This window comes from Pleurodeles waltl, chromosome 3_1 (genome assembly GCF_031143425.1).
Source record: "Pleurodeles waltl isolate 20211129_DDA chromosome 3_1, aPleWal1.hap1.20221129, whole genome shotgun sequence".
Classification (NCBI taxonomy): Eukaryota; Metazoa; Chordata; class Amphibia; order Caudata; family Salamandridae; genus Pleurodeles; species Pleurodeles waltl.
The window spans coordinates 580,885,910-580,908,996 of record NC_090440.1 but is presented as its reverse complement, the minus strand read 5'-3'; the positions used below and the strand labels follow the sequence as shown (position 1 = coordinate 580,908,996).

Below are 23,087 nucleotides of genomic sequence, written 5' to 3'. Positions count from 1 at the left end.
GCAGCCTGTACGTGAAGTTTTAAACTGCCATTTCAACCTGGTAAAAAAATATTTTTTTCCAGGCCTAAACCTTCCTTTTTTATACATACAAGCCGCCACTAGAGTAGATCCTAAACAGCCCAAAGGGCAAGGTGACATGTATTTAAAAAAGTAAAGTTAGACATGTATTTTTAGGTTTTGTATGTCCTGGTAGTGAAAACCTCTTAAATTAGTTTTTCACTACTGCAAGGTGCACCTCTCCCATAGGATAACATTGCGTTACCTTATTACATTTATTAAGTGATAACTATTGATTAGAATTAGGTAAAAATGTCTAGCACTAAAGAATTGTAATCTAACCCCACCTCCCTTCATGGTAAAGTCAAATTTTAAGTCACAATTCTGAAAATGCCACTGTTAGACATTTGGCATTTTCCTGCCCTAACCATTTGGTGCCTGCAGCCTCACATGCTAGGTGTAGGTGGAAGGTGGTATTTGTATATTCCTCCCAGACAGTCACACAATAGATTGACTGAATGTGGGCAGGTTGGGTCGTCCAAGGCATGAAGGGGGGGCAGAGCTGTACACAGCCCCACTTACACTTCGTAGACACAGCTCCAATTTACACACAAATAACTTCCCACTAGGCTAGTGTGACTCCAATTAGGGCAGGGAGGCAGGAAACTGCAGATACATCTGTGGGCGGGGAAACTCCAGACATTTCTTCCACTTCAAAGTGGTAACCAGATATAAAAAAGGACCCTCAGACCCACTCTTCAAATATACTCATGAACCTGTGAATACCACAGACAAAGGACTGTCCTGCTGTCAGAGTACTGCCTTTCTGACTGAGGCCTGTCCTGCTGCCTGAGAAGAAGACTGGACCTGCTCCCTTCTTCCCAGACTACCTGAGTGACTCCAAAGGTCAACTGATTGACTTCTTGTTATGAGCTACAGGGATTCAACAAGCTCCATAGACCCCCCTACAACTGGCCAGCTGACTTCCTGCATTTGGCCTGCCTGGAGCTGCAACAGGACCTTCATAAGTCCTGCTGGCCTCTGCTGGAGTGAGTTACTGATCCCAAGTGGTGCCTCCTCAGGTCCTGGGCCCTTTCCTGGCACCAAAGAGAGCTCCTCCTGGCCTAACTGAATGTTCCACTAAATCATGCATGAAATGGCGTATAGACCCACAAAGCCTCCCCTCACAGCTGCAAATTCATTGGAACCGATTCCGAGGGACATAAAGCCTCACAAAGCCTCACTGCAGAGTTGTCTGCCTCATCAAAATTGACACTGAGAAATGCAAAGCCACTAATACCCCACTACACAGCTGCCAGCTTCATCGGAACTGACACTGAGTGACGTAAAGGTCCGCAAAGCCTAGTGACACATGCTTATTTGAACCAACGTCAGATGACCCAAAGCCTCACAAAGTAACACCGTGCAGACCGTGCATCAAGGACATAAGTAAAAAATCCTCAGTGAGTGGTCTGTGCTCTATGATGGTTGGCCTGAACTTGTGACTTTCTCCTGCTCTGGTTCGACCAGATACCTTCTGTTGGATCTGGCCCTTTAACAGGGTAATTCCCCAACCTTTTTGCCTTTACCTCATGTTTCTGACCCTTTTTGGTTGACGTTATGACTCTGGGCACTTTACCACTGCTAATCAGTGCTAAAGTGCATGTGCTCTCCCTTGTAAACTTGGTATGATTGGCTTATATCTGATTGCCATATTTAATTTACCTGTCAGTCCCTTGTACATTGGTATCCCTATACCCAGGGCCTGTAAATTAAATGCTACTAGTGGGCCTGCAGCGCAGCTTGCGCCACCCACAGAAGTAGTCTGTCAAACCTCCACAGTTTCTGCCACAGGGACATGGCATCCAAATTTACATGTCAGGCCCAGAACTCCCCTTTTACTACATGTAAGTCACCCCTAAGGTAGGCCCTAGCTAGCCCTATGGGCAGGGTGCCATGTATGTAGAAGGCAGGACACGTGTCTAGTAGCGTGGCCTGTCCTGGTAGTGACAAACAACCTATTTGGTTTCTCACTGCTGTGAGTGCAGCCTCCTCATAGGATTGCATTGGAAATACCCTGCCTTATGTTTTCGGGGTATTGTTTGATTTATGAGGGGTAGCGTAGGCATGTATGGTATGGTTGTAATGGTAGTGAGAAATGCTGCTTACTGGCGTAGGTGGATTTTTTATTATAATTACAGAAATGCCACTTCTAGAAAGTGAGCATTTCTCTGTGCTTATGACTCTGGTGTTTTGCAGCTTGACTCCAATCCACGTCTGGGCCGAGTGATAGTTGGGCTTTGTGCATACTTTTCAGACAGCCTGTACACAGGGAGGATGGAGGTGTCACAGAGGTGCATCTGCATACTAAATAGTCTTCCTGGGCTGAGAGAAGGGCGAGGCGGAGCACACCTGCATTTGTAAATGCTGTGTCCTGGCCTCACACAATAGGGTCGTTTACCCCCCAACTGATGTTTGGAGCCTGTGCTGGAGGAGAGAGGGAACACTCCCAGAACCAGTTGTAACTGGTTAGAATCTCATCTCCCCTCTCTTTGTGAAACACACTGTAAACTGAGTATAAGTACAGATGATTTTCCCCCACAATTTAGACATTCTTGGGACTCCAGAGACTCTCCTGGAACTGGACACAGGATGCTGCTGAATGGACTCAACAGGACCCACCTTGGACTGCTGCTGCTGTGCTGACCTGTGAGCTATTATGTCGCTAGGAGGAACTGCCTCCATCTGCATCCCTTGTGCTGGCCTGTTGTTGGGGCCTGCTAGGCCCGTGATTCCCCCGTCTTCTGTCTCCAGGGGCAGGGTGCTGTGGCCCCTGACCCCTGCAACCATCCACAGCACGAGGAGTGCTGCATCTCCTCATAAAGTGCTTGGAGCCCACTTTTTTCTTTGTGCCCTCCTTGCTCTTCTAAGCGCATTCCCGTGCAGGAGATTCACCGCTGCAACCCGGGGCTCATTAACATATCCCTGCGCTTTAAAGAGCGCTTCACTGTGCAGAAATCACCACCACAACCTTGGCATCTGGAGATTGCCGAGCGCATCTGAAACGTGCTGTGTTAAATCCCCCCTGGGTACAGGAGTGCTGGGTGGGTGCCCCCGGGGCACTACCGGGCCCTTCCTTCTCCAAGGATCACCGCCACAGCCAGGATCAAGTAGAAGCGTGTCTTGCCCCGTTTGGGGGACGTGCTTACCGACGACTCCTTCGGACAACAGGGATGGCCATCCCTTGTTGGAGCCCCCAGAGGGCTCACGCTCTACTTCAGGAGGAGTGTTGTCAGCCGGGAGAAGTGCCAGCCTCTCCCCCTTTCCTCTGGCAGCCGCACCGAGGACAAGGGCGGCTGCCTCTAGGATCGCAGGTCCCAGGGAGGAGAAGGAGTTCCCTGCCTCAGGGGCAATGAGACCCCCAGTATTTTTAGGCCTCATCTCAGCCCCCCCCACTAAGGTGGGTCAGTCGCAACCCGTGGGGGGTTCCCAGACCGTGTCAGCGCCGACACCACAAAGCAGAGGGGGTGCGTATCAACCCTCCTCCCCCAAGATCAACACTTGGCCCCCGTTTTGCGCAGAGGATGGCCGGGGGCCCCCTTATTGATATTTGTGGCACAGGAGGTGCCTTGCATACTAAACTAGGTACTTTTCAGAGACTACCTATCCTTTTCTAATGTTCCTGCTACGGGCATTATAGGCCTGGGATGTAACCAGTGTATTTTATGACATGCCATATGCTTTCTAATGTTCCTCTTATGGGCATCTATGGTATTACTATGATAAGTGTATTGGTTTTATAATGTGATTCCTGACTACTGCTTATGTTGCCAAGCTACCAAGGGGGTGAGCAGGGGTTATCTTTGACGTGTAACTCCCTTGCCCTGACTAGAGTGGGTTCTGCCTGGCTTAGGTGCATACCCTAGCCAACCAGAAATCCCATTTCTAGCACCTTCCATAGGCGCTTAGCACCTTCTTCTGCTACTTTTATCTAAATATTCAAAATTGCGTATCTCTAGTTCTGCTTATTGAATTTTTTTTGCTTTGTTCTCAAATATTTTATTTAAATTTACTCGATTTGTGTAAATTGGTATGGGATTTGTCTTGAGTTGCCTTTTCACTTTATTGCTATTTAAGTGCTGCAAAAATACTTCACACATTGTCTGCGAGTTAAGCCTGACTGCATTTGTGTTAAGCTACCAGAGAGTTAAGCACAGGTTCAAATCAAATCAAATCAAATCAAATCAGGGTTTATAAAGTGCAACTACTAACCTGTAAGGGTCTGAAGGTGCTAAGGGGATTTGTCCTTTGAGCTTCAGGTGAAGAGCCAGGTTTTAAGTTCCTGTCTGAATTCGGGTTGAGTGCCTGAGGTGCAGGGGCAGGGTGTTCCAGCTCTTTGATGCGAGGTAGGCAAAGGATCTCCCACCAGCCAAGGTATTCCGTATGCAGGTGTACGTTGGCTAGTGGTTGTTGTGCGGAGTGGAGAGGTCTGGTGGGGGAGTAGAAGGTGATGCAGTGGTTGAGTTAGGCGGGTCCTAGGTTGTGGAGGGCCTTGTAAACGTGGACAAGGAGCTTGAGGTTAATTCTCGATAGGGAGCCAGTGGAGGTCTCTTAGGTGACTGGAGATATGTTTGTGGTGGAGAATGTCCAGGATGAGTCTGGCGGAGGGATTTTGGAGGTGCTGTAATTTCTTGAGGTTCTTCTGGGTGGTACCGGCGTAGAGGGCGTTGACATAGTCGAGTTTGCTTGCAACCAGGGCATGGGTTATGGTTTTGCAGCAGTCCTTTGGGATCCATTTGTAGATCTTCTGAAGAAGTCGGAGTGTGTGAAAGCAGGAGGATGCAACTGAGTTGACTCGGTAGGTCATGGTGAGCAATGCGTCCGGGATGACGCTGAGGTTGCGTGCATGGTTTGTTGCGATGGGTGGGTTCCGAGGGTCGATGGCGACCAGGAATCATCCTAGACTGATGTGGATAGTTCCAGGATGGGGATCTCGGTCTTGTCAGAGTTGAGCTTGAGGCAGCTGTCCTTCATCCAGGTGGCAACGGCTTCCATCCCGTTATGTAAATTCTTCTTAGCAGTAGTTGGGTTTTCGGTCAGTGACATGATCAGCTGGGTATCGTGGGCGTAAGAGACGATGTTTAGTCTCTGGTCCCTGATGATGGATGCAAGAGGAGCCATGTAGATGTTGAGGACTGTGGGGTGAAGGCAGGAGCCCTGCAGACCTCCGCAGCTGATCTCTGTAGGTTCTGACAGGTAAGGCAGGAGTCTGACTCTCTGTGTTCGGCCAGACAGGAAGGAGTGCATCTATTGTAGGGCCTTTCCACAGATGCCGGCTGTGTGGAGCCTGAAGCAGAGGGTGAGGTGTGAGACTGTGTCGAAGGCAGCTCATAGGTCCAGTAGGATGAGGGCTGTGGTTGAGGAGCCAGAGGATGGCGGCCAGGAGGGCGGTCTCCATGCTGTGATTGTTCCTGAAGCCTGCTTGGGAGGTGGCCAGGATGTTGTTGTCCTCAATCTGCTTACGAAGCTGAGCGTTCTTTGATGATCTTGGCAGGGAAAGGCCAAGACTTGAGGTCCAGGGGTTTGGCCGTGGATTTCTTCAAGAGCGGGCGGATCTCGTTGTGCTTCCAGTCCTCTGGAAAGGTGACTGTCTCTATGGAACAGTTGAGGGTGTGTCGGAGCTCAGGTACGATGGATATGCTGGCCTTGTTGAAAATGTGGTGAGGACAGGGGTCCGTAGGGACTACGGAGTGGATGCTGCTCATGATGGTGCAGGTCTTGTCAGGGGTGAGGGTGGTCCAGCCGTGTAGAGTCTATGGTGGCTCAATGGAGTGGATCTGGGGGGTTGTTGGAGGGCTCAGAGGGTCTTGGGAACCAAAGCTGTTGTATATGTCTTTGATTTTCTGGTGGAAGAATTAGCCTGTCACAGAGGTCTTTAGATGGAGGAATGCTTGCTGTTTCCGATTGGGGGTTGGAAAACTCTTTGACCACGGCAAAAGCTTTTTGGTGTGGTGAGCAGTGGTGCTGATGCGGTCCTGCAAGACGGCTTTCCTGGTAACTCTGATGAGGTGGTGGTGGGATTTGGTGGCCGCTTTCAAAGCCTGGAAGTCGTCTGGGGACTTGCTGTTCCTCCATATTTTCTCTAGCCACCTGCACGTGTGCCTGGAACCCTAGAGTGCGGGGGAGAACCAGCTGACATTCTTGCGGTGGTGCTTGGCTGAGGTCTAATGGAGAGGTGGTAGTGTCTTGGCTCATTCTGAGATTCATTGGTGGAAGTTCCATGCCGAGATGTTAGCGTCTGCACTTGATTTAATGACTGTTCGTGATTCACCCTGGCAAGATTATGGCTTTTGCTTGAGATGCCTCACCCCCCCAAACAACAACCCACTTTCTCACAATTATTAAGTATGTAAATTGTTTATTTGTTATTTTATTTATTTCAGCTACATTTGTTGTTTTTAATACACATTTAATTTGGATGGTTTGCCTTGTATTTATTATTTTAGTATTGGGTTGTTGGGCTTGTAGGTGGAAAGTTATTTATATATATATATTTTAAGTTATTTAGATAATTGATAATGAATTATGTAGCTGTTTTAATTGATTATAATGTTACTGCTTTGTTTTGTTTTAACTATGTGTTATTTTATTGATAATTTAATTTAATAATAATATTTGTAATATATACTTGATATTTACTACCGCTTTTAGTTGTATTTATTTTATGTAAGTAGTCTTTGATTTTATTACTCTTTTATTTATAATGTAATTTACTATTTTCCGGTGTTAGTGGCTTTTTTAGGTAGCAGGGAGGGAAGTGCATTTTATTTAAATGTATTTCAATATCGAATGTATTTGATAATTTATGTTTTATTCTTAAATACAATGTGTATTTTTATATTTTTTTAATGTATCTAGTATTTTCTTAATTCATGCATGTTTTAATTATTGTATGTTGTTTGGTAGTAGGTGTTTTTTAGAAAATTATTATGAGTTGGAATTATATATTTAACCTGTACAAAGTCCAACAATTTCCATGCTGTTGTTTATACTAAAGTGAGAGTAGTAATGCTAGCCCCTCTGAAGTCCAAAATGTTCTCTCCTGTTGCTGAGATGGGAATGCAAATAGTAAATCTAGCCCCACCAAAGTCCAGTACTTTCCCTACTGTTGCTTGGAACAGAGTTGGAATAGTAAATCTAACCTCTTTGAAGCCCGACATGTTCCCTACTGTTCCTAGGATTGGAGTAGGCATTGTTATATAGTCTCTCAAAAGTCCAACTCTTTCCTTACTGTAGGTTGAACTTGAGTGGGAATAGTAAATCTAACCCCCCCAAAGTTAACCACTTTCCCCATTGGTGCATAGATGTAGTGGAAATAGTAAATCTAAGTCCTCAAAAGTCCAATACTTTACCTACCTTTTTTTAAACTGGAATGGACGTAGTAAATTTAACAATTCCAAGTCCAACAGTTTCAGTACTGTTGCTTAGATTACATTAGGAATAGTAAATCTAACCTCTTCAATGCCCAACACTTTCCTTACTGTTCCTTTGACTGTAGTAGGAATAGTAAATCTAACCTTTTCAAAGTCCACCACTTGTCCCGTCTTTGGTTACATTCAAGCGGGAATAGAAAATGTAATGCATGCAAGGTGTGAGAAGTTTCTTACTTTTTTTTTTTTTACAGATGACCTATTTAATTTTTTTCTATTTGTTTTTTAGAATATTTTAAAAGAAATTTACTTTTTATTTAAAGTTAAGTTTTACATTAATTGTGTTAATTTAATTATTGTCATATATATTTTTGAATACATGTTTCTCATTTTCATTTAATTTAACCCCTTGACCGCTATGGACGTAAGGGTTACGTCCATGGCTGCGCCTCTCAGGTGCCATGGACGTAACCATTACGTCCATTTACCGGCCCTCGGGGGAAGCGCTAGTGCTCCCCCCGAGGGCCGCCCCCCCATTCCCCCAGGTCAGGGCTAGAAGGGGAATTGCTTCCTCTTCCACCCCGACCACCCCAGTGACGTCTGATGATGTCAGCACGCGAAAGCGTGCAGACCTCATCAGAGGTTACCTCCCATCACGCTGGAAGCATGCTTCCAGCGTGATTGCAGAAGAGAAATGCTCAGAATTTCTCTTCCGCTCGGGAGGAGGGGGCCAGCAGAGGCATGAAAGGAAAGGAAAGGCCTTTTCTTTACTTTCATGTCTCTGCAAGTATTTAAATGCCCACTAGACACTAGGGAGTTTTGTTTTCTTTGAAATGAACATAAGGGGAGCGGCCCTTGCCCAAGGGTGGGCAACATATTTTTAGGCCTTTTCTGCCCCCCCTTGGAGGCAGATCGGCCCAATATAATTAGGCTGATCTGCCTCCAGGGGGAGGAGAAACCTCTAGACACCAGGGATATACATATATTTTTATTTACTTTATGTTTTTATGTATGGGGAGTGAACCCCTAGGCAAGGGTCGCTCCCCTGGGTGGCAAATTGTATTTAGGCCATTTCTGCCCCCTTAGGGGCAGATCAGCCTATTTTTGTTAGGCCAATCTGCCCCCAAAGGGTGCAGAAATCACTAGACACCAGGGATTGGTATATGTGTGTGTTTTGTTTGGGGGGGCTGCCCCTTGGGCAAGGGTCGCTCCCCATGGGGGCATATTACTGTTGGCCAGATCGGCCTATTTTTTGAAGGCCGAAAGCCCATCAGAGACCAGGGAAGATTTTATTTCAAAGTAAGAGGGTGGGAGTATGGCCATACCCCCACCCCAAATAAATGGGGCCAAAGTTGTTCTGCCCACGCAATTACCCCCAATCCACACCCTGGGGGGGCAGAAAGTCTACTATATGGCATAGAATAAAAAAAATATATATATATAGTGGGTTGGTGGCTACCAACCAGTATGGGCCTGGTTATGCCCCCACCCTAACTGAAGGGGTAACAGCCTTTCAGCTCTCCCCCTATACACTAAAACATCTTATCCCACGGCATGCAAGAAGACATTTGATTTTTTGGGGTTTTGGTTTTACATTTGAGCCATAAGAGCTTGGTAACTCTCCAAAAAGTCCCACTTGGAATGGTGAGGGCTGCACTTTTTTGACTTTAGGACGCTGCCATGTAGAAAAATCCACAAGACCCACACACATCTGAAAACTAAACGTCTGGTTGTTTCCAGGGTGGTGTGCTTCACATGCACCCCGCACCATTTTCTTACCCACAATGCCCTGCAAATCTCCAACTTTGCTGGAAATCACACATTTTTCACACATTTTTGTGATGGAACCTTCCGGAATCTGCAGGAATCCACAAAATTCCTACCACCCAACATTGTCCCATCCATACTAATAGAAATTCTGCTGCCCTTGTCAGCCTAAAAATGTTCTTTTTCAAACTGCCCTTTTGGACCCGCTTCGGTTCCCCCTTAATTTCAACATGTTTTTGGCTCTTTCCTGTCACAAGCACTTAGCCGGCCTACACAAGTGAAGTATCATTTTTGCTGGGAGACTGAGGGGAACGTTGGGTGGTAGGAAATTTGTCCCGGTGTGGTGATCCCACACAGAAATGTGGGAAAAAAGTGCTTTTTTAGCTAAATTTGAGGTTTGCTGAGGATTCTGGGTAAGAAATCATTGGGGGATCCACGCAAGTAACACCTCCCTGGACTCCCTAGGGTGTCTAGTTTTCAGAAATGTTTGGGTTTGGTAGGTTTCCCCAGATGGCTGCTGAGCCAAGGACCAAAAATGCAGGTGCCCCCCCCCCTCAAAAACAGGTAGTATTGTATTTGATAATTTTGATGTGTCCAGATAGTGTTTTGGGGCATTTCCTGTTGCGGGCACTAGGCCAACCCACACAAGTGAGGTATCATTTTTATCGGGAGACTTGAGGGAATGCTGACTGGAATTAAATTTGTGGCTCCTCTCAGATTCCAGAACTTTCTGTCACCGAAATGTGAGGAGAAAGTGTTTTTTTAGCCAAATTTTGAGGTTTGCAAAGGATTCTGGGTAACAGAACCTGGTCAGAGCCCCACAAGTCACCTCATTTTGGATTCCCCTAGGTGTCTAGTTTAAGAAAATGTGCAGGTTTGGTAGGTTTCCCTAGGTGCCGGCTGAGCTAGAGGCCAAAATCCACAGCTAGGCACTTTGCAAAAAACACCTCTGTGTTCTTTGGGAGAATATGATGTGTCCATGTTGTGTTTTGGAGCATTTCCTCTCGCTGGCACTAGGCCTACCCACACAAGTGAGGTACCATTTTTATTGGGAGGCTTGTAGGAATGCTGGGTGGAAGGAAATGTGTGGCTCCTCTCAGATTCCAGCACTTTCTGTCACCGAAATGAGAGGAAAAAGTAATTATTTGGCCAAATCTTGAGGTTTGCAAAGGATTCTGGGTAACAGAACCTGGTCAGAGCCCCACAAGTCACCCCATCTTGGATTTCCCTAGTTGTCTAGTTTTTAAAAATGTGCAGGTTTGCTAGGTTTCCCTAGGTGCCAGCTGAACTAGAGGCCAAAATCTACAGCTAGGCACTTTGGAAAAAACACATCAGATTTCAATGTAAAAATATGATGTGTCCATGTTGTGTTTCCTTCACGAGCATCAGGTCTACCCACGCAAGTGAGGTACCATTTTTATCGGGAGACTTGGGGGAACACAGAATAGCAAACCAAGTGTTATTGCCCCTTGTCTTTCTCTTCTTTTTTTCCTTCCAAATGTAAGACAGTGTGTAAAAAAGACGTGTAATTGAGAAATGCCCTGTAATTCACATGCTAGTATTGGCACCCCGGAATTCAGAGATGTGCAAATAACCACAGCTTCTCAACACCTTATCTTGTGCCCATTTTGGAAATACAAAGGTACCTATTTTTGTTTATATTTCACCAAACGAATTGCTGTATACCCAGTATAGGATGAAAACCCATTGCAAGGTGCAGCTCATTTATTGTCTCTGGGTACCCAGGGTTCTTAATGAATCTACAAGCCCTATATATCCCCGCAACCAGAAGAGTCCAGCAGACCTAATGGTATATTGCTTTCAAAAATCTGACATCGCAGGAAAAAGTTACAGAGTAAAACATTGAGAAAAATGATTGTTTTTTTACCTCGATTTCAATATTTCTTTATTTCAGCTGTTATTTTCTGTAGGAAACCCTTGTAGGATCTACACAAATGACCCCTTGCTGAATGCAGAATTTTGTCTACTTTTCAGAAATGTTTAGCTTGCTGGGATCCTGCATTGGTTTCACACCCATTTCTGTCACTAAGTGGAAGGAGGCTGAAAACACAAATTTTTTTAAAAATTGGGTATGTCCCAGTAAAATGCCAAAATTTTGTTGAAAAATGTGGTTTTCTGATTCAAGTGTGCCTGTTCCTGAAAGCTGGGTAGATGGTGATTTTAACACCACAAACCTTCTGTTGATGTCGTTTTCATGGAAAAAGACCACAAGCCTTCTTCTGCAGTCCTTTTCCCCATTTGCTTAAAAAAACAATTTTTTTGCTGTATTTTGGCCAATTTCTTGGTCTCCTTCAGGGGAACCCACAAAGTCTGGGTACCTCTAGGATCCCTAGGATGTTGGAAAAAAAGGACGCAAATTTGGTGTGGGTAGTTTATGTGGACAAAAAGTTATAAGGGCCTAAGCGCGAACTGCCCCAAAAAGCCAAAAAAAGGCTTGGCACCTGAGGGGGAAAAGGTGTGGCAGCAAAGGGGTTAAAGTAGTTAAGGAATTAATTAAAACTATTTTACCTTAATGTATTCAATACATTGTTTAGTTATTGTTTTTTCATTTTCTCATATCTCTCTCTCTCTATATATATCTATATATAAATCAATATATATAATAAACAAGTTAATTTAAATATAGAGAGAGAGACAGCCATTACATAAACATTTGCATTAAACATCTAAAAAGCTCTCCGTCAACTGTGATTTAGATGCAATATACTTTAAACAATGTTTTGTACTTACTACTTATATGGTAAGTCTCTACATTATTGTCCATGGCAAGTGTTCCAAACTGTACTCTGTACCTGAAAAAGAGATATTCATTATGATCAATGTTGAAGAAACATCTTAAATCATTAATAGCAATATTTTACATCATTGTAATAAAAACATGATATGTTACTTTACTGATTGACATTAATGAGATGTTATTTGGCTGAATGTGGTAATGGTGATCTGATGATTCAGTTTTTCTTGGGCTGACGGTGAAATACGCCTTGGGGCACTTTGAAAAATGTAATCCAAGTCTATGAACATGTCTGTGCTTAGTTATATATAAATTCAGATCTGTTTTACAATACAAGAAAGAAGCAATGAATAAAAAGTAAAGAAAAAGAGAACAGTCAGAGCAAAAAATTTTGTGCTATCAAGAGGAGGAAAAATATAAAATGGTGTGCCTCGAAATGAAGTTAGGCTGTCAGACAGGATGGAGAACGTCAAGTAAATTGGACTGAATCATACCTTTTAATTGTATTACAACCTTGTAGTAGAATATCAGGAATTCCAATGGCTGTAACAATATGACATTCTACTGTACATTTCAAGTCCTGACTCTAATCTACATTAGCACGAAATGGACTGCTGTGTGTTTTGATTAACAGCAGCTCTGTTAGCATATGGGGTGCATGCACCACGTGTTCCTGCTGCAATTTACCAGCGAACAACTGGGCTTAGATTTAAAAACTAATATCTTTATTTTTTTCATGTATTTAGTATTTGATTGTGTAGTGCCTACATCTGCCACTGACATAGCACATACATAGATCACTGGCATAATAAACTTTTGGTAGAGCAGTGGTGTGAATACAAAGGCCATAAAGAAATACAAAAAACCTGAAGTGGTACAAAGCTAGTGATACATATTTATAGGTGATACACTAAAAGCACACTTAGGTCCACAGAGGGCCCCCTGCACTGCCCACGACAAGTTTGGCGGTTGGAAAACTCAACCGCCAAACCCATGGTGAGGAATCTACCCCATTATGAGTTGGTCTGGGTGGAGTTCGTAGAATGAGTGAGGTTGCGCCGTTCACGCTGATATTTAGCACCCGCACTGAAAAATCAGCATGAATGACTTCCTGTGCAGCGCAAGAAAGCGCTGCTTCTTTTCTGACACTCGAGTTGATTCTCTACTCGAGCGGCAGCTACCTCAACATACATTGAAGGTTTCTCAATGCGAGCGGTCGCAACAATCTGCGACCGCCGTGTTGAGAAATCTCGCCGGGAGGTTGTATTCAGTAAGATTTTCCTTGCTCAAGCTCGCCAATTCACCATTAATGAGCCCGCACGAGGAAAAACTCCACTATGTGGAGTTTTTCAGAACTCCATGCTCTAAGCGGAGCGTGGAGTTGGAAAAACTCTGCAAACTCCGCGAGCGGAGCAGAGCGAAGCTCAACACCCACCCCTAATTACGAGTTTTTCACTGGGTTGACCTGCTAACCAAGTTTTCCGCCAGTCAGCCCAGTGGAAAACGTGTAGCAGCATTGGACTCAGTGCCACATGGAGCCAAGTCCAATGCTGTTGCACAGGGGGCCCCCCTAGCACCCTCGGAATGCACACTGTCTGCAAAGCAGACAGTGTGCATTCCGCCGGTGCTGGGGTGTGGGGGCCTGCACTGGGCTCTGGGCAGTGCAGGGGCCCTCCTGTATCCCCCTGCACTTGTTCTCTGCTAGCCTTTTCATGGCAGTTGAACCACCATGAAAAGGCTGGTGGAGAACATGGTTGTAATCAGCATGGCGGCGCTGACTTCAGTGCGGCTGTGCCTGATTACAACCACTACCGCCATCATCCCATTGGGATCAGAGATCCTGGCGGAGATGGCGGTCTTTCGGTGGCACCGACCGCCAATCTGGTAAAATGGCTGTTGAACTGGCACATCTGCGGCGGTCCGACCTCCACCATGAGTCTGGCTGTCTTCGAACCGCCAGACTCATAATCAGGCCCTAAAACAGGAACTGCATAATAAGTGAGACAGGCATTCAAGTACGTGATAAATTGAAGGGAGGTCTGATTTCGACAACTGTAAAAAAAAGTTCCCCATCTGGGATAGCACCTAGATATAATAAATGCCATGAGCCAGGTACAATGACGAAAGCAAGGATCTAGAGGGAGGATGGAGAAAGAGGTATTTTAGTACTTTTTTGAAGAAGAGGGTTGAAAAGCACAGACAGAAGACAGGCTGGAGTTCTGCACCTAAGTGCACAGCTAGAGAAAAATGTACTGTGCATTTTTGTTGAAATCAGGGGTCTCATGGAGAAAAATGTCAGACAACTGAAAGACCATGGCCAGGTAAAGGGTGTAGTCAGAGTAAAAAATGTTGTGTGCTAAGCATTCTTGCTTGCAGATAGTTCACAGTGCTCAATACAGAAATAAAGTGATTTAAGATTTCTGTCTGAGAGTTAAGTCAGGCTGCAGCATGAATTATAGCTTTGAGGGCAGTGTGCATGGGTTTTGGAAATGCCAGTCAGAATAGATATTCCACATTTTATGAGGAACAAAGCTTGAATTACTGATTTGAGGTCCTATTCTGGTGTAAAAAGGTTTATCTGACTAATTAGTCTCAGATCATGATTGGTGTTTTGGCCATGTTATTGGTATATTTGTTAAGATTCAGGCAACTGCCAGCAACTTTCCAGTAAGGTCATAGAGCACTCTAAAATATTAGTGGAATCCAGATAGTTTATAACCAACTTTACTGGAGAATTAGAGTGAAATGAGTAGGACCTCAGTTTTGTTGGGCTTAAATGTAACATAATGTGCAGTCATCCAAGACTGGATGTTGTCTATAATTTTTAAAAGGAAGGACATAGTTGCAGCAAAAAAGGGCCTCAAATAAAATGGAAAGTTATGTGGTATGCAAAAATCTATAAACAGGTGACAGGTCCTCAGCTTCACGAAGGACCTGAAGACATGGCTTTTTTAAACTACCTCACTGGCATACGCTACACTCGCCTTGATGACGCAGAAATGAAGGTTTTACATTTATTAGCGCTTAAACGTAGTGCTGCAATAATCAAGTGTGACTTTAACCGAACTAATAAAGATTGTACGGGGACAAAATATGCCCTCAGAGTAGTTTGCCAACATTATAAGCATGCTTTATATAACGTGATGTATTAGAATTGCACGAATTTGCCATAATCGTAAACGTGTGCTATGATTTGCTTGTTTGAGATGCTTTAGCTTAGCATTACTTTAGTGGAGGCTTCGGCCTAGTTGCCTGGTCTCACGATTTAGATGCTCGTATTTTTCCAATGTGCTAATAAACGTGTATATTTGCTTGAAGCTGTACTTTTCCACTGAGATCGTTCACATGCTTATCTTAAGGTTTCGTGCCAGCTTGGCATTTTTCTCTTTGCTCCAAGGTCAATCTGCAGGTGCGGACAATGGAAGCTCTGAAAGTGAGTTAATTGGTATAAAATGTTGCAACTTGCGTACCCGTCTCCAAGGATAATGTATGCTTAAATAAAAGCTTGAGAACTGTTGTTTTTGATTGGACAATTTGAAGCTAACCTATGAACCCTCCAATGGAAGACCCTACTGGATTTGAACTGTTGTCTATTTAAACCAGGTGCACGAGAAGAAAGTAGCCATTACAGCCATTACAGCCATTACCAGCTCGATACCCGCCATTTTGCAGGACATTGCAGCTATTATGGCCCACCTTGCTGCGACGCCATTTTGAGAGACTTTGATGCTTTCTCCGATCGAGAGAAAGAGACTTTGAGAAATTCTCGCCCTAGAGACTTTAACTTTGATCCCTTTGCATGAAGTAGTAGTTTTATTTTGCCGCCGTGAGGCAATTGCCCCGTCCACCCCTGCCCCTTTGCCCCGTCCCATGCTGATCGAGAAACGGTACCTGTGAGACGAAGACTTCCTTGAATGCTGATTGTAATTGGTAAATATGAAAGGAAATTGTACAATTGCATTGTGTTTCTTTTAGGTAACCAACTGCTGATTTTTGATAAGAACCCTAGTTAGGAGTTTTTCCAAATTAATGTTGCTAAATTGTTTTTGCATGAAGTCCCACATGCCGATGCTAATTTGAGGTTAGATGAGGATTCCTTTTGTTGCACGATGCAATTTGAGACCTTGTTATGCTGACTAAATGTATGCAATTAGCTCATTACAGATTATACTATTAGTGATTTGCATTGCTATCATCGAATGTCTTGTTATTCAAATGCTGCATAGATTGCACCTGTTTCGCCGTTATGGACAGCTATTAATGTTCATTTATGTTTATCATTTGGTGTTGAGACATATCTATATTGTGCTAGCTTTGTTAATATAGGGAAATAAATTCACTAACTTCGAATAAACTGGTGTGGTTATTCCTGACTGAAAGGTCAGGGTTCGCCGAAATGTATTCTGGACTAATTGTCAAGTGTTATGTTGATCAGGGTATTGCTTGTGTTCGTTATTGATTATTGATTTGATTAAATTGACCGATATAGAGTAAGGAGAGTCCCACTTAGCCAAAAGATTCATCGGCCTAAAGAGCGTCCAAATACAGGTAAATTATTAGTACGGAACGCTCTATCAGTAGATGGTAGCAGAGGACGGTTACGCCTTTTGGGACCCCGTACTCTTAAAGTACATGGTGTTGAATTAACGGTTTCGACTTTTGACACTCCACTCGAGAAGTTGAATTAGATTTTTCTTGGGTAAAACTGATTGAGAAAATTATGGTGGGCTAGGTCCACCGCGACTTTCCCGGGATCTCGGAGCTTGCGAATGGAGAGAATGGAGGTGTGAGATCAGCGTTGGCGGAACTAGTGATGGTATGAGTGAAGTTAGGGTTTTGAGCTTGCATAGCTTATTGCCGCAGATTGTGTGAAAAGGTTGCGAGGAATTTTTTTCTTTTTAGAGGATAGCGGAGGTGCGACTCCGAGTGTAGAAGTAGGGAAGTCGTCGAACTTCATAGAAATAGCGGAGGTGCGACTCCGAGTGTGAGAGTAGGGAAGTCGTCGAACTTCATGTGCATGTGGCGCTTTGTGCAGAAAAAGGTCCACGTGGTTGTTGTTGTTGAGACGGGCCCTGCGAGGTCAAGAGACTCCGGAGTATGTTGAAAAGTGTATGAGACACTTGTTTTATGTTGTGGTCTGGTCGGTTTAGTAGGTTGATCGGGCGTGGTCAACGAGTCGGTACGTGTGTTAAGGGAGTGAAAGAAACTTCGACTTTGGGCTTTGACAAAATTCTAAGTGCACTAGAATAGATCACTGACAAGTTGAGAGCAGTCTGCGGGTCAGATTTGCTTGCGAACGTGGGGACCGAGAAAGATGGAATAACTGCCGAGGCTAGTGAAAAATCCCTAAGGTCCTGAAGCGATTGTGTTACCCTTCCTGTAGTAAACCGACAGATCTGTTTTATTATAATTTTTTTGGTAGCTCGCGATACAGGCCAGAAGTTGTTGCGAGAGGAGCTGAGTGAAGGAGGACAAGCCGCGAGGCTTTGTCAGCCGCAGTGTGTGTGAGTGTGACGTCACTAGGAGCCGCGCTGGGATAGGTTGGTTGCAAAGAAGGGTCGCGCACGGATTGGACGCAGTCCGTGGGGCTCGATTGGAAGGGGGAAAGGCAAGCGAAGAGTATTCCGGGAATTAAAGTCACCTATTGATTACAAACTTTGTGAAATAAAAGACGAGAAAATGAAATTTTTTAAAGCATTAAGGAGTGCGATGAAGGGGGAGTCTTACATTAAAGCGAGCGTAGGAGAAGAGACGCCACCCGAAGGTACACCAGCTTACATTGTAATGGAGGAAAAAGGGGTAGCTCCGTGCCTTTGGCTAAAGCAATGGCACAAGTTGACAGAGAAACATGGGAGCGTAGCGTTCCCGATCCATGGGACATTCAATATAAGGATCCTAGAGAATTTGAGATTCGCGATGTACGACATGAAGGTACCTCCAAGGCCAGCACAGTTTGAGGCTCTAGCGATTTGGGAACTGATGGCTAGACAGCAACAGCAAAATAAGTTCGAGACCAGGATAAGAAAGGTAGAAAAGACACTAGCGGACGCTAGGTGGGATAATGCACAGAAGGTGTGGAGATCAGATGTATTGCAGGGGATAAAATTGTTTCCCGCAATCACTAAGGAAGAAGAGACGACAGGCAAGAAGGCTACCTGTAAGACAAACAGGAGGTGTTCCAAGGATAGAGAGGACGAGGAAAAGTTGAGAAGAGAAGAGGAGTTAGAGGATGAGGAGTTAATCATGCAGTTGCTGAACGACCGTCCACCACCTTATGCAGAGAGTGGACAAGGTCCAAGTACCAGTTCTGCCCCTCCGGCATCGGTACAGAACGGTGAAACTCAGAGTTCAGGAGCATCATCGGGATCTAAGGACCCGAGTTTACTGTTCACCCCGCAGATAACGCAGGTTAGGAGAATATATCCAGATGTGCCCATGTTGAAACCAGCAGAAAATTATCAGCCGCAGGTCCCAAGGTACTACAGCAGTGATAACAGTACGGGAATGGTTCTAGATCCAACCGTAATGGGAGGACAGAATAGTCACAACCCAACACTGGCACAAGTTGAATCAACCCAGTTTTTGATGCCTCAAAAGCAGATGCAAGGGGGAAACGCACATGCTCAGATGACGGGGAGTCAAATGGGCATGCCGGCAATGATGACCCATAGTTTGGGAATGAACATGTCTCAGAACATGTGAAATGGACAGAACCCAGATGCGATATCACTACCCATTACTGTAGGTCCACCGGTACCTTTGTACAGTCAGCCCAACTTAGGTATGAGCGGTCAAGGATCAATGCTGCAGAATGGGACAGAAAGGAGGTGCATAGAAAACACTCCAGGGATGACTCCGATAGCGGCTCAGCCAACTGGATCTGGGTCCTTGATGGAGTTTAGTCCCATATGTGCTCAGTCAACCCTGGTGAGGTCGAGTCCCCCACTGGTGATACCGCTGTCATCGAATACTGAAAAGTTGCCGCAACCATCGATGGCAGTCGATGTGAATGCTACACTGATGGGGTTGAATGCGCAACAGCTGACACAGTGGTTCAACAGTCTGAATTCCACACAAAGCTCAGACAGTGGGAAGGGAGAAGAATATCTGAATAGGGTCAGGTTGAGCATGGAAGCACAAGAATTGGTGGAAGGGACTATGGGTGTGAATAGGTTAGAGTCCTACTCGGAAGAAGAGCTGAGGTATCTATGTCCCAGGATTACGAGAGAAGTGGACAAGGTACATAGAAGGTTGCAAGAAATAGCTGACAAGAACGGGGTTGATATAGACAAGATGAAACACTTGAGCAGGAGCTACAGGTTGGATTTTGGGACCACAGATTTTGAACACATGAGGTCAGCAGGCATGAAGGCGCACCTTAGAGAATTGTTGCAGAGTGCACAAGTGTGGAGGTGCTTAGACAAATGGGAAAGCAGATGGGTAAAGAGAAAGGAAAAGAGGAAAGATAGTGTCCCAGAGCTCAACGAGAAGAGACCACAGAGTAGTGATGCAGTAACCATGTTACCAATGAGGGAGACAGCAGGGGGAAAATTAATACATGTACCGTGGCACAGAAGCGACATTCAGTCTTTTACGGATGATTTTCCCAAGCTGAGAGAGAAACCGATTGAATGGTATCAACAGACTGATAGGTTTGTGAAGCTTGCAAAATGTCTCTGGGAAGACCTGAACACTCTCTTTGAGATTGTGGTTCCGGCAGATTTGTGGGAGGATTGCAAAAGAGCTGTAGGTTGGCCGACAAGTGAACCAGAGAGAGACAGGTATACGGGTGCACCATCACCTATGGTGATGAGCTTGTACTATAAGGTGATTGAGCATCTGAAGACGAAGGTTGCCGCGAAAAATGTGGATTGGCAGAAGATCGATCGAACTGCCCAAGAGGCTAAAGAGTCGATTCATAGTTACTATGAGAGGTTGTTGAAGGCGTTCAAGAACTACAGTGGCACGGAAACAATAGAGGCGAAGGACATGCTTCATTTTGTGTTTAGATTTGTGGAAGGGCTGAGACCAGAGATAAGTCAGATGATAAAGTCGCATTTGATTTGTTGGCAGTCGAAACCTATTGATGAGGTGTTGAATTATGCAAAATATTGTAGCGACGAAATTTAAGTGAAACAGAAAAAGTTGAAAGAGAAAGTGATGATGATGCAACTTAAAGCAGCTCAGACAGGTCTGCAAGGTTTGCAAGGGTTGCAAGGGTTCCAACAGCAGGTACCGCAGCCGCAGTTGCAGGGAAATATGATGTTTCAGCCACAGGCGAGAGGCAGAGGCAGAGGAGGTTTTGTGAATAATGGTCCGGATTTGAACACTGTTGTGACTCCGAATGGTGTGCAGGCATTGAAAAAGGTGATGCCGTGTCACGTGTGCGGAATTGTCGGTCATTGGAAACGCGAGTGCCCGATGGTGATGCAGGAAGGTGCAGGTGTTGGTCAGCAAAACAATGATGTCAATGCATTTCAGACAATGAGGGGACCGAAAATGAGAGGTCCAAACCCAAATTTTCAGACCATAAATCAGCTGCAGGGATTACAACCTATGCAGCCGCAGCAGATGCAGATGCCCCGTATGCAGATGACGCAAATGCAGCCAATGCAACAGCAGTTTCCCATGGTACCTAATCAGCAAATGCAAATACCTTTGGCACCAATGAGTCAGCAGCAAGTGATGGTTCCTCCACAGGTCTCGGGTCAGGTAATGAGTACAAATGGCACAGTACAACAGTTCCCATTACACAGTGAGAGTGGATTAAACAATGTATGGGAGAGTGAAAGTTCAGGAGAGGAAGGAGATTGTGTGCTTGCAGCATCCTTGGAAGTTGATCAAAAGGGTCCGTACGTAGAGGGAAGAGTAATGGGTCATCGTGTCTCATTCTTGGTTGACACAGGAGCCACACGTTCAACTGTTAAGAGCAGTGAAGTACCAAATTTGCCACTCTCAGGGAGAACAGTTCAAGTGGTGGGAGTAGCAAACAGGCACCTGACAAACCCAATAACAGATCCGGTACCAGTCAGCATTGGTAACTATCAAGGGTTACACAAATTTGTGGTATGCGACTCAAGCCCGATAGCACTGTTAGGGAGAGACCTATTGTGCAAATTGGGATGTTCGATTATGTGTTCGAACGAGGGAATAAAAATTCAGACGAGCAGTGATGGGGAAGAAGAGGACAGTGTAGAAGGGGACGAGATGGAAACTGTTGATGAAGAGTATCCTCTGATTTGTCTTTTCCCGATGATAAATGAAGAAGATATTCCAGCTGAATTACGGGAAACAGTCGGAAAGGAAGTGTGGGATATGACAGGGAAAGAGGTGGGATTGATGAAAGGAGTGGAACCAGTGAAAGTGACTGTAAAGCCCAATGCAATCTTTCCCCAGACCCCACAATACCACATGGCACAAGACACCCTCATGAAAGTTGCCCAACTCATTGACGAATTTGTAAAGCAGGGAGTACTGAAAGAAGTGTTAAGCAGTCCATGTAATTCACCAATCATGGGACTAATAAAGCCGAGTGGAAAGGTCCGAATTATACAGGACTTGAGGAAAATAAATGACATCATAGTCAAATGTTGCCCTGTCGTACCAAATCCAGCTGTGATAATGTTTCAAGTCCCTTGCGATGCCGAGTGGTTCTCGGTCATCGACTTGTCACAAGCATTCTTTTCGGTGCCTCTTCATGAGGACAGCCAATTTCTCTTTTGTTTCAAATTCTTAGACAGAGTGTACAGTTGGTGTCGAATTCCTCAAGGGTTTTCTGAGTCACCGTCAATATTCAATCAGATTCTAAAGAAAGACTTGGAAGCATTAGAATTGCCATTCGAGTCAACCCTAGTACAGTACATTGATGACTTACTGATTGCATCTAAGACAGAAAGTGGCTGCACAGCCGACACGATTGCTCTACTGAACCATTTGGGAAGGAATGGACACAAGGTGTCACCTTCCAAGTTGCAGTTCTGTCAGAAGAAAGTGAAATACTTGGGTCACCAGATAGAGAAAGGGTCACGGAGAATAATGAAGGAAAGAATAACGAGTGTACTTCAAATGAGTCCACCAAAGACAAGGAGGGAGGTGAGGAAGTTTTTGGGAATGGTGAGCTACTGTCGTCAGTGGATTCCCAACTTCTCAACTCTAGCAAAGCCTTTACTGAAACTGACCCAGAAGGATGCCTTGGATCAAATTGAGCTGAAAGGAGATGAGATGGATGCTTTTATTGAATTGAAAGAATGCATGTGCAGGGCTCCAGCTTTAGGTATGCCTGATTACACAAAGCCTTTCACATTGTTTTGTCATGAACGTGATGCATGTTCTTTGTCTGTCTTGACTCAAGCCCATGGTGGCATAAACAGACCAGTAGCGTATTTTTCAGCTACTTTGGATCCGGTCGCAGCAGCACTCCCAGGGTGTTTGTGCGCCGTAGCAGCAGTTGGTATCAGCCTCACTCAGAGTGAAGGAATAGTGATGGGACACCCAGTAACAGTCATGGTCCCTCACTCAGTTGAGATACTTTTGACCCGCTCCCGAACGCAACACATGACCGGAGCAAGACTCACAAGGTATGAAACGATAATTCTGGGCTCACCGAATGTGCAGCTGAAAAGGTGCACTACGTTGAATTCAGCAACCTTGCTTCCTGGTGAAAATGCTGAAATTGAGAATGCTGAAGACGTCGAGCATGACTGCCTTCAGGTGACTGAATTTTGCACAAAACCCCGACCTGACATCAAGGATACTAAGCTTGATGAAAATGACCAAATTGTTTTTGTTGATGGGTCATGTTTAAGAGATGCATTGGGAATTTTGAAAGCAGGATATGCTGTATGTACTGTCACAGGTGTCTTGGAAGCGTCCTGGCTTCAAGGAGTCTATTCCGCACAAGTAGCAGAACTTGTAGCCCTTACAAGAGCATGTCAACTGTCTGCATTGATGAAAGTCACCATTTACACTGATAGTCAGTACGGGTTTGGGATTGTGCACGACTTTGGCCAACTATGGTCACAGAGAGGTTTCCTGACTTCTTCAGGATCCCCAGTGAAAAACGGGGAGAGAATAAGGGAATTGTTACACGCCATTCAAATGCCAGCCGAAGTTGCAGTGGTAAAGTGTAGTGCTCATAC

General features: G+C 44.9%; 1 protein-coding gene across 1 annotated transcript in view; it reads right to left on the bottom strand.

Annotated features, from left to right (window-relative positions):
• SYT12 (synaptotagmin 12) overlaps window positions 1-23,087 on the bottom strand; it is a 756,831-nt gene that overhangs the window by 424,657 nt on the left and 309,087 nt on the right. Inside the window, exon 2 of the mRNA XM_069223023.1 lies at window positions 11,946-12,007. Coding sequence (XP_069079124.1) covers window positions 11,946-11,979 — 34 coding nt within the window. The 5' untranslated portion in view covers window positions 11,980-12,007. The remainder of the gene's footprint in view (window positions 1-11,945; window positions 12,008-23,087) is intronic.